Source organism: Ranitomeya imitator, chromosome 9 (genome assembly GCF_032444005.1).
Source record: "Ranitomeya imitator isolate aRanImi1 chromosome 9, aRanImi1.pri, whole genome shotgun sequence".
Lineage (NCBI taxonomy): Eukaryota > Metazoa > Chordata > Amphibia > Anura > Dendrobatidae > Ranitomeya > Ranitomeya imitator.
In genome coordinates this window covers 55,277,216-55,289,653 of record NC_091290.1, presented here as the reverse complement: position 1 = coordinate 55,289,653, position 12,438 = coordinate 55,277,216, and the positions used below count along the sequence as shown (strand labels likewise).

At 44.7% G+C, this 12,438-nt stretch overlaps 1 protein-coding gene across 1 annotated transcript in view; it reads right to left on the bottom strand.

Moving 5' to 3' along the window:
• Window positions 1-1,939: 1,939 nt before the first annotated feature.
• Window positions 1,940-12,438, bottom strand: part of PTS (6-pyruvoyltetrahydropterin synthase) — a 55,030-nt gene continuing 44,531 nt past the window's right edge. Inside the window, exon 6 of the mRNA XM_069739158.1 lies at window positions 1,940-5,197. Within this exon, the coding sequence (XP_069595259.1) occupies window positions 5,074-5,197 (124 nt within the window). The 3' untranslated portion in view covers window positions 1,940-5,073. The remainder of the gene's footprint in view (window positions 5,198-12,438) is intronic.

The window sequence follows — 12,438 nt, the reverse complement described above, 5'->3', positions numbered from 1 at the left end:
TCCTTAGGCCTAATTCATGGGGCATCTGGATGCTGTCCATATAACAGATCTGTGACTTGGATCTCAGATGTTTGAACCTGACAAACTCAGCAGGGCTGAACGACACCTCTTCTACCAGTTGTCGGACCAGGAGTCTTTAATAGGGATGAAGTGGAAGTTTGGGTTCGTCCGCACTTTAGTCCAAAGTTCGGGTACCAGAACTTGACCCTGAAGCTGAACCCCATAGAAGCCAATGGGAGCTCAAGCTTTGGTGCTGTAAAATGGTTGTAGTAAGGTCTAGGGGGCTGCAAAAGAAAACAAAATGGGGGTAAGAGTAGGACAACTGCCCTGCAAACAAATGTGGATAGGGAAATTATTTAAAATAACAAAATTAAAAAATATAATCTTGAACCAGTAGGTGGAGATCCAAGTGTAGCAGAGCCTTGCTTGTGTAATTTACTTTAATAAATGAAAAAAAAAAATGTGGGATCCCCCCTCTTTTTGATAACCAGCCAAGGGAAAGCAGACAGCTGTGGGCTGGTCTTATTAGGCTAGGAAGGGGCCACTATCCATGGAATTTCCCAGCCTATTAATATAAGCCCCTAGCTGTCTGTGTTGCCTTTGCTGGTTATTAAAAATGGGGGAGGAGGGTTCTAAAATTAAATGTTATTGGGTCCCACCCTATTTTTAATAACTAGCTAAGGCAACACAGACAGCTGGGGGCTTATATTAATAGGCTGGGAAAGTTCATGGATAGTGGCCCCTTCACAGCCTAATAAAACCAGCCCCCAGCTGTCCCAGAAATGGCGCATCCATTAGATGCACCAATTCTGGCTCTTAGCCTTACCTCTTCCCGATTGTCCTGATGCGGTGGTAATCGAGGTAATAATTTTTGGGGCTGATGTCAACTTTTTAATATCATCAAGCCCAGTAATGGAAATGCGTCTTATCACACAGCCCCACTACTAACCTAATAATGAAAAAATAAATAGTCACAGAAAATGTTTTTATTTGAATAAAGACTCCCCAATACAGTCTCTGGTTTACTCATTTATTAAAAAAATTAATTCCAGCAGGTCCAACATACCGTAGTCCATTTTGGTACCCACGACGTCCAGCGATTCTCTCCTGCAACCTATGGAGCATTGTTCTGAGAACGACGTTTCATAGGTTACTTGCGGTCATGTCTCACAAGTGATTAATTTTTTTTTTATGGTCCCCAGACAGCTGTGGGCTGATATTAAGAGCCTAGGAAGGTCCATGGATATTGGCCCCTTCCCAGCATAAGACGACCACCTTACAGCTGTCTGCTTTCCCTTGGCTGATTATTAAAAATAGGGGGGACCTCACGTTGGTTTTTTTACATTTATTTAATCCTTTTACACTGTCCCTCACTCGAGGATCTGATGGTCATATAGGCTGGGTCACGGGTGGTGCTGGCCAATCACAGCCATGCGAATACTTGGCATGGCTGTGGTGGCTCCAGAAGTGCTCACAGCTTAAAAGCTGGTTTCAACAAATTTTATTTTGCATCGAACCTGAATAGTAAAACTGACTTCCTGAAAAGTGTCTGTTTTTGGTGTTCGGTACCGGACACTAGGTATCTGGAACGAACCCTAAATTTTGCAGTTCGGGTTCTCTCATCCCTAGTCTTGAAGCTTAAAAGCTTAACAGGCCCACTCTTTGTTCACAGGGGCGATCATATCTTGTCGAATGTATTTGGCAGGAGCTTATTCCACTATTCCATTTGAGAACAGAGGCTTGCTTGTCCAAGTCAGGGGGTTAATAAAGAATAGCGGTCGGCTGACGGCTCTCCTCGCGAAGGCTCACATGATTTTATTGAGCCGTTATTTGGCCATATTATGCCTATAATTCCCAGCCAAACCCCAGGTCTAATGACCCAAACTAACCGCATCAGAAGCATGAAAGAAGCATAGTTAATACAAGCCAAATCATAAGATAATTGTAACCTTCACGCCAATGTATGGCAACTTTATTTAATTTATTTTTGACAATCTTAATTCAGTTTGCATGTACTCAATAGTGATGATACCGGCCGTAATACGAAGGGTCTACACATCCAATTGTGGGACACATTATATATACTTTCACATGGACACGTTTTCTGCTGCCGTCTGATGTGCGACAAGTCGACGAGATCTTTCACATGCCTTCCGTGCGGATTTGTCATGGATTTCGCCCTTTGCATTACGAAGATAATTGCAATACACGTGGACATGCTGGGAATGTAAAATCTCATTTAATTTACTGCTACTGTAATACGCTAATGATTATACATGAAAAATCCAAAATGAGCTTTATGTATTCCAGTCTTATATAATTGGACTGTAACATTTTTATTGATTTAAACAATCGGTCATGTTCTGATTATAGATATTGAAATAAAAAAAAAAAACAATTAAGAAAACTATATTAACCAGAAGCTACCAGTGGATTGATGCTGCACAAAGCACAGGCAGCATCAATCAGACGCTGACTCCATTATTGCTGCCATCTTTGCTCCAGTCTAAAATGCTGCAGAGCTTCAGAGAACTTGTATTTGTGAAAGCCGGCCGAGGACGATGCGTCTCGGGTGACTAGTCCAGGAGGCAGGTCCCCATCGGCTTCTCCCCAACTCCCTTGGACTGACAAGTCTCTCCCTATGTGTGTGTATAGGTAAAGAGCCATCAGTTTATGAGGAGCTGCCAGGGATTGCCTCTTGGAATAGTTATCCCAGATGCATCATGCTAGGCTGAATTTTAAAAGTGTTTTCTCTAAAAAGCTGCAGCACTTCACATTAAAATGTACATTGCCACAATAATGGAGCCAGCGCCTGATTCATGTCCCCCGTGGTTCAGGCAGCATGAATCAGTTGTTAGGTTCCCTGTAAACAAGCAATAAGGATATGTGCACACGTATCTGTGAGGGCTGCGGATTTTTCCGCAGCGGATTTGATAAATCCGCAGTGCAAAACCGCTGCGGTTTCTCCTTTGGATTTATCGCGGTTTCTATTGCGGATTCCACTGTGGTTTTACACCTGCAAAACCAGAGCGGAATCCGCACAAAGAATTGACATGCTGCGGAATGTAAACAGCTGCGTTTCCGCGCGTTTTTTTCCGCAGCATGTGCACTGCGGATTTCGTCTCCCATAGGTTTACATGGTACTGTAAACTCATGGGAAACCGCTGCGGACGCACAGCAAAATCCGCAGCATGTGCACACACCCTAAAAATGATTAATCTGTCCATTTTTCCACTAGCCACTAAGATTAATGCTAGACTTCCTGTTTTGTAAAGGTGACTTTTCAGCTGTCTCATTATCTTTAAATGCATGTAGAGGAGCTGCGGAGACACCATCACGTGTTTCTCAACGCAGGCAGTGAATAGCCAGGCCTTTCCCCGGGAAGGAACAACCAAGGGAAGGGCAGCATCCAATAAAGGAAAACCACCTATGCCAAGCATGGTATCCATCCACAGACAGCTGTTTCAGGGTTTTTGCCCCTCATCAGTGTGGAGTAGGAAACTGGCTATCAGGAGCAGTGCCTAGTAGAAAGTCTATAAAAGCACAGATGATTGGCCTCGTGGAGACCAAAACATCCAACACCGCGGAGACACCATCATGTGTTTCTCAACGAAGTGATCCAGAACACTGCCCCCAAATATGCAAATGCATGTAGAGGAGCTGCGGAGACACCATCACGTGTTTCTCAACGCAGGCAGTGAATAGCCAGGCCTTTCCCCGGGAAGGAACAACCAAGGGAATATGCTTGGCATAGGTGGTTTTCCTTTATTGGATGTTTTCCTTTATTGGATGCTGCCCTTCCCTTGGTTGTTCTTCCTTCCAGGGGAAAGGCCTGGCTATTCACTGCCTGCGTTGAGAAACACGTGATGGTGTCTCCGCGGTGTTGGATGTTTTGGTCTCCACGAGGTCAATCACCCGTGCCTTTATATTCATTATCTTTAAAGACAGGATTACAATGAATGATAATCCCTCTATTTATATACAGTGGCATGAAAAAGTGTTTGACCCTTCCAGAGCATTGTAAAAGATTCACTGCCAGTTATCACAAATGCTTGATTGCAGTTATTGCGGCTAACGTTGGCCAACCAGTTATTAGGTTGAGGCTATGTGCACACGTTGCAGATTCTCTGCGGATCCGCAGCGTTTTTTGCGGTGCAGAAACGCTGCAGGTCCGCAATTGAGTTACAGTACAATGTAAATCATTGAGAAAAAAAAAATGCTGTGCACACTTTGCGGAAAATCCGCTGCAGAAACGCTGCGGTCTAAAAGAAGTAGCATGTCACTTCTTTTTGATGAATCTGTAGCGTTTTTGTACCCATTCCATTATAGAAACCCGCAGGGGTAAAAACACAGGAATTCCGCAAGAAAACCGCAGCAAAAAAGCACAAAAAACGCTGCGGAACCGCACAAAAAATGCGACATCCGCAGGTGTGTTTTCTGCAAGGAGAGGCAGAATCCGCCCCAGAAATTCCTAAGCCTAATCCGCAACGTGTGCACATAGCCTTAGGGGGCAATCGCTTTTTTCACACAGGGCCCTGTAGGTTTGGATTTCTTTTTCCCTTAATAATAAAGACCTTCATTTAAAAACTGCATTTTGTGATTACTTGTGTTTTCTTTGTCTAATATTTACATTTGTTTGGTGATTTGAAACATTTAAATGTGACAAACATGCAAAAGAATAGGAGATCAGGAAGGGGTCAAACACTTATTCACACAATTGTATACAATTGATGACACAGGAACCATCATTCACTGAAGATGATGGTCATAGCTCACCTTCTCCCCCCCTCTGCACAATGATGTTTGAATATACTATTTCTTTGCAAAATACACTTTCACTTTGAAAATACTCCCTGGTATAAATAGGTGATCAGAAATCTGAATAGTAGAAAGGATACTAAAACTTTTAAATGCAATAGTAAAGTTGGGTAAGAAAATATAAATACTATCTGTAAACTCACAAAATGGTTTAAAGATATGGTACAAGAAAAATTTGGATTTGTAGTCCTGGCACATGGGTGGTGCTATAAATACAGGCAGCCTCCTAGGCCCTGGATTTGGCCAGGCGCACTGTCACTCCCCTCTATATGTGGCGGTGTTGGAGTCTGTCTCGTGCACACACACTTCATAAAGTAGTCCTGGAGGAAGCATCTTCTTAAGATTGTCCCAAATGAGTACAGTCAGGTTCTCTACAGAACTGTACAAAAAAAAACAAACAAGTTAGTGGTTTAATCTCAATTAATAACCAAACGACCCATACTAAAACTAGCATAAACTACCTATTTTGTTACATGACAACCTTTGTTTAAATATTTTTGCAATCCGATTTCTGTGTGCATCAGCACTAAATAGTCTAAATTGGTGAAGTGAGTAAATAAAGGCATAAATTAAATTTATGGGATCAAATACTGTAACGAAAAACTGACACATGCATATGTATTTACTCAATTTCCAATGAAGCCCCTAAAAATTTATGTTGCAAGCAATTATCTTCATAAGTCCCATGCTTAGTGACAGGAAGTCCCCCTGTGTGTAATCTAAGTGTCACATGTCTGTCAGTATATACACTTTACCTTTCTGAAAGGCCACAGAGGCTACAACACCATTAACAAGAGGCACCACTGACCAAACTCAGTCAAGACCAAGGAGATCTCCAAACATCATGAAGACCAAGGAGATCTCCAAACACCATGAAGACCAAGGAGATCTCCAAACAAGACAGGGACAAAGTTGTTGAGAAGCACAAGTCAGGGTTGGGTTATAATTTTTTTTTTTCCAATTTCTGATGATCCCCTGGAGCACCATCAAATCCATTATTAAAGGGAAAGAGCATGGTACCACAACAAACCTGCCAGGAGAGGGCCGCCCACCAAAACTCTCAGCCCGGCCAAGGAGGGCATTAATTAGAGAGGCAGCACAGAGACCAAAGCTAACCCTGAAGGAGCTACAGAGGTCCCAAGAAAAGACTGGAGGATCTATCCATACGGCCACAATTCCGTACACTCCATAGAGGTGGCCTTTATAGAAGAGTGGTAAGCCTTTACTTACAAAAATTATAAGGCTCATTTTGAGTTTGCAAAAAGACATGAGGGAGACTCCCCAAGTGTATCCAGGAAAGTGCTGTGGTTGAAGGTAAACGCTATGTCTGGCACCAGCCCAACACAGATCATCGTCCAAAGAACACCATCCCCACAGTGAAACATGGTAGTGGCAGCATCGTGCTGTGGGGATGTTTTTCAGTAGCAGGAATGGGGAAAATGGTTTGAGTCAAGGGTAAGATGGATTGTGGAAAATACAGGGATATTCTTGATGAAAACTTGTTTCAGTCAGTGATTTGAGACTGGAACGGAGGTTCACCTTCCAACAAGACAGTGACCCAAAGCATACCGCTAAAGCAACACTCGAGTGGGAGACATGTAAATATTAAGGAGTGGCCTAGTCAAAGCCCAGACCTTCATCCAATGGAAAATCTGTGGTCAGACTTGAAGATTGCTGTTCACCAGAAGAAACCATCTAACTTGAAGGAGCTGGAGCAGTTTTGTCTTGCGGAATGGGCAAAAATCTCAGTGGTAAGATGTCGAAACATCATAGAGACTTATCCAAAGTGACTTGCAGCTACAATTACCACAAAGGAGGCTCTACAAAGTACTGACTTTAGGGGCGTGAATAGTTATGCACATTGAAGTTTTGTATTATGTGATCCTATTTGTTCTTTGCTTCACAATAAAAAGAAAACCAAATGTTCACAGTTGTAAGCACGTTCTTTACATGAATTGATACAAACCCTTAAAACAAAAAAAACAAGTTCCAGATTGTCAAGTAGCAAATCAAAAAATGCCAAGGGGGTGAATACTTTTGCAAGCCACTAAATATATTCAAGTGTTATTAATTACACATTAAATCCACAAATATTAGAAGGAACACTATACAGTACTATATATATATATATATATATATATATATATATATATATATATATATATATATATATAATATAACGCTGGGAGCGTCACTCTGTCCGAAGCCTCTATAGACTGCGCAAGCGCCGGCGCAGTCTGGGCCTCACAGAGCGACGCTCCCGGGAGATCGCGGTATGCGTAAGCACTGAACGCATACCGCGATCTCCACCGGAGAGTCAGGGACCGCCAGGAGGGAGGGTAAGTATACTCACCTTTCCCGGTTCCAGCGCTGCTTGCGGCTCCGTCTCTCGGCTCCTCTGCTCCCGGCTCCGGAGGGCGCGGACTGCGCAGGCGCCGATTCCTGCTGCCGGAATCGGCGCCTGCGCAGTCCGCGCTTTCCGGCGCCATTTTCTTGAAGACACACTCCGGCTCCACTGCAGGTGTGTCTTCAAGAAAATGGCGCCGGAAAGCGCGGACTGCGCAGGCGCCGATTCCTGCTGCCGGAATCGGCGCCTGCGCAGTCCCCGCTTTCCGGCGCCATTTTCTTGAAGACATACCTGCAGTGGAGCCGGACGATAGGTGAGTATGGTATTTTTTTTTTTTTTATATGGCAGCAGCATTTGGGGGCATACACACTGGAGCGGGGGGCATATAATACAATGGTGGCGCAGGATGGGAGCAGCACATGACAGAACGGGCGCAGGATGGCAGCAGCACATGACAGAACGGGCGCATGATGGCAGCAGCACATGACAGAACGGGCGCAGGATGGCCGCAGCACATGACAGAACGGGCGCAGGATGGCAGCAGCACATGACAGAACGGGCGCAGGATGGCAGCAGCACATGACAGAACGGGCACAGGATGGCCGCAGCACATGACAGAACGGCCGCAGGATGGCCGCAGCACATGACAGAACGGGCGCAGGATGGCCGCAGCACAAGACAGAACGGGCGCAGGATGGGAGCAGCACATGACAGAACGGGCGCAGGATGGCCGCAGCACATGACAGAACGGGCGCAGGATGGCAGCAGCACATGACAGAACGGGCGCAGGATGGCAGCAGCACATGACAGAACGGGCTCAGGATGGCAGCAGCACATGACAGAACGGGCGCAGGATGGCAGCAGCACATGACAGAACGGGCGCAGGATGGCCACAGCACATGACAGAACGGCCGCAGGATGGCCGCAGCACATGACAGAACGGGCGCAGGATGGCCGCAGCACATGACAGAACGGGCGCAGGATGGCCGCAGCACAAGACAGAACGGGCGCAGGATGGCCGCAGCACATGACAGAACGGGCGCAGGATGGCCGCAGCACATGACAGAACGGGCGCAGGATGGCAGCAGCACATGACAGAACGGGCGCAGGATGGCAGCAGCACATGACAGAACGGGCGCAGGATGGCCGCAGCACATGACAGAACGGGCGCAGGATGGCAGCAGCACATGACAGAACGGGCGCAGGATGGCAGCAGCACATGTCAGAACGGGCGCAGGATGGCCGCAGCACATGACAGAACGGGCGCAGGATGGCAGCAGCACATGACAGAACGGGCGCAGGATGGCAGCAGCACATGACAGAACGGGCGCAGGATGGCAGCAGCACATGACAGAACGGGCGCAGGATGGCAGCAGCACATGACAGAACGGGCGCAGGATGGCAGCAGCACATGACAGAACGGGGACGCAGGATGGGAGCAGCAAATGACAGAACGGGGACGCAGGATGGGAGCAGCAAATGACAGAACGGGTGCAGGATGGGAGCAGCAAATGACAGGATGGGAGCAGCAAATGACAGAATGGAGGCGCAGGATGGGAGCAGCACATGACAGAACGGGGGCGCAGGATGGGAGCAGCACATGACAGAACGGGGGCGCAGGATGGGAGCAGCACATGACAGGATGGGGGCGCAGGATGGAGCAGCACATACCAGGATGGAGACCATATACCAATATAAATGCTCGCCACCCGGGCGTAGAACGGGTTCAATAGCTAGTATATATATATATATATATATATATATATGTATATATATATATATATATATGTCTTCCATCTGTCTGTCTGTTTGTCTAGGGAGTGTGATGTATGTTATATTTGTGGGTTATATATTTGGTATTAATTGGTATACAGACGTATGTCTGTTTGAGGTCACTCTCAACAATGTATTTTATTTGTTGCACTTTTTGTCCCTTATCGCGTAGATGATGAGAATGTTTTTATATATTGTTTATTATACATTTCATTGTAATGTTGGCCTTTGGATGCATAGGTGGGATTCTCTTTTATTGGGCGTATAAGATATAGTAAATGGCATCCTTCATATGTCTTTTTGAATATGGCGCTGGTATAGGGTTACTGGGCTCTTTAAAGATGGCGTATATGTACACAGGCGCATTTCTCTTCTTTTCTTTTGGAGCACAGCTATACGGCGTCCTCTTTGGGACTCCTTAAAGATGGCGCTGGTATGCGCATGCGCACTTGCTTGACGTTTACTTTTGCATCGTCGAAGGTTACCATTAATTTCCGGTTTGCGTCATAGGATATTTAAGAGGGTTTTTCTTTAACGCGTATATTATTGGGCATATGAGAGAGACTAAATGGCATCCTATATGTGGTTCCTTATAAATGGTGCTGGCATAGGTTTATTGGTTCTTTGAAGATGGTGCACATCTGCGCAGGCGCACTCTTTTCCTTTCATTTCTTCTTTTCTCTTTTTTACACTATGGGACACAGCAATATGGCTTCCTCCTTGGGACTTCTTAAAGATGGCGCTGGTATGCGCATGCGCACTCGCTCGCCTTTGCATCGCCGAAGGTTACCATGAATTTCCGGTTCGCGTCATATGACGTCTAAGAGGGATTTCCTCTCACGCGCACCGGAGATGAATGCCGGACCCGATGCACCTGAAGGCATGGCGTGGCGTCTTCGCATGCGAAGCACCTTACTGGCTGATCTTATACTCTGGGGGGTATTTAATGAGGTAAGGTGGGGGTAAGTAACACACTCCCCTTGATAAAGCACGTGGGCGAAACGCGTGTCGGGGCGTTCCTATGCAGCGGTACACCACAATGGGTAAGCATTGAGACTATTTCTTATACTTTTACAATGCCCTTTATGTTATAATTCTCATCGTCCGGGAACTAAATACAGTGGGGCAAAAAAGTATTTAGTCAGTCAGCAATAGTGCAAGTTCCACCACTTAAAAAGATGAGAGGCGTCTGTAATTTACATCATAGGTAGACCTCAACTATGGGAGACAAACTGAGAAAAAAAAATCCAGAAAATCACATTGTCTGTTTTTTTAACAATTTATTTGCATATTATGGTGGAAAATAAGTATTTGGTCAGAAACAAACAATCAAGATTTCTGGCTCTCACAGACCTGTAACTTCTTCTTTAAGAGTCTCCTGTTTCCTCCACTCATTACCTGTAGTAATGGCACCTGTTTAAACTTGTTATCAGTATAAAAAGACACCTGTGCACACCCTCAAACAGTCTGACTCCAAACTCCACTATGGTGAAGACCAAAGAGCTGTCAAAGGACACCAGAAACAAAATTGTAGCCCTGCACCAGGCTGGGAAGACTGAATCTGCAATAGCCAACCAGCTTGGAGTGAAGAAATCAACAGTGGGAGCAATAATTAGAAAATGGAAGACATACAAGACCACTGATAATCTCGCTCGATCTGGCTCTCCACGCAAAATCCCACCCCGTGGGGTCAGAATGATCACAAGAACGGTGAGCAAAAATCCCAGAACCACGCGGGGGGACCTAGTGAATGAACTGCAGAGAGCTGGGACCAATGTAACAAGGCCTACCATAAGTAACACACTACGCCACCATGGACTCAGATCCTGCAGTGCCAGACGTGTCCCACTGCTTAAGCCAGTACATGTCCGGGCCCGTCTGAAGTTTGCTAGAGAGCATTTGGATGATCCAGAGGAGTTTTGGGAGAATGTACTATGGTCTGATGAAACCAAACTGGAACTGATTGGTAGAAACACAACTTGTCGTGTTTGGAGGAAAAAGAATACTGAGTTGCATCCATCAAACACCATACCTACTGTAAAGCATGGTGGTGGAAACATCATGCTTTGGGGCTGTTTCTCTGCAAAGGGGCCAGGATGACTGATCCGGGTACATGAAAGAATGAATGGGGCCATGTATCGTGAGATTTTGAGTGCAAATCTCCTTCCATCAGCAAGGGCATTGAAGATGAAACGTGGCTGGGTCTTTCAACATGACAATGATCCAAAGCACACCGCCAGGGCAACGAAGGAGTGGCTTCGTAAGAAGCATTTCAAGGTCCTGGAGTGGCCTAGCCAGTCTCCAGATCTCAACCCTATAGAAAACCTTTGGAGGGAGTTGAAAGTCCGTGTTGCCAAGCGAAAAGCCAAAAACATCACTGCTCTAGAGGAGATCTGCATGGAGGAATGGGCCAACATACCAACAACAGTGTGTGGCAACCTTGTGAAGACTTACAGAAAACGTTTGACCTCTGTCATTGCCAACAAAGGATATATTACAAAGTATTGAGATGAAATTTTGTTTCTGACCAAATACTTATTTTCCACCATAATATGCAAATAAATTTTTAAAATAACAGACAATGGGATTTTCTGGATTTTTTTTTCTCAGTTTGTCTCCCATAGTTGAGGTCTACCTATGATGTAAATTACAGACGCCTCTCATCTTTTTAAGTGGTGGAACTTGCACTATTGCTGACTGACTAAATACTTTTTTGCCCCACTGTATATATATATAATCACCTTATAGGATGTTTTTGGGAACCTCATATTGGACTGATTTATTATAATGGGTTTCAATGTTAAACATTACAGCTATATGTGATATTTCCACTATACATGGAGCATTGTCTTATTCTCTTTGAAGATTTTCATATGGTACTATGTACAAATTTTAAATTAATTTTCAATAAACTTTATTGATTTTATGACATTTTGTGCTACAGTGGTCTGTGGGTATTTTATACTCATTTTTTGGTAGTCATATGTATTTGTCCACTATTCTTTATACGGTTGGATATTATTAATGGAGAAGTGATTATGAGAATGCTTCTGGCCGAGATTGGTTGTTTCTGCCTTTTGTATCTCTATTTTGAGATATATATATATATATATATATATATATATATATATATATATATATATATAGTCTTCCATCTGTCTGTCTGTTTGTCTGTAACGGAAATCCCGCATCGTGAGACCGCTACATCATCACGGGTTATTGCCACAAGTCATTACTGGGAACCGAGCGTCGCGAGGAGCATCGCTAAAGGCCTGGGCTGGATCCGGGGGTCGCCGGAAGGTGAGTATATAACTGTTTTTTATTTTAATTATTTTTTTTAACAGGGATATGGTGCCCACATTGCTATATATGTGGGCTGTGTTATATACTACGTGGGCTGTGTTATATACTGCGTGGGCTGTGTTATATACTGCGTGGGCTGTGTTATATACTGTGTGGGCTGTGCTATATACTACGTGGGCTGTGTTATATACTGCGTC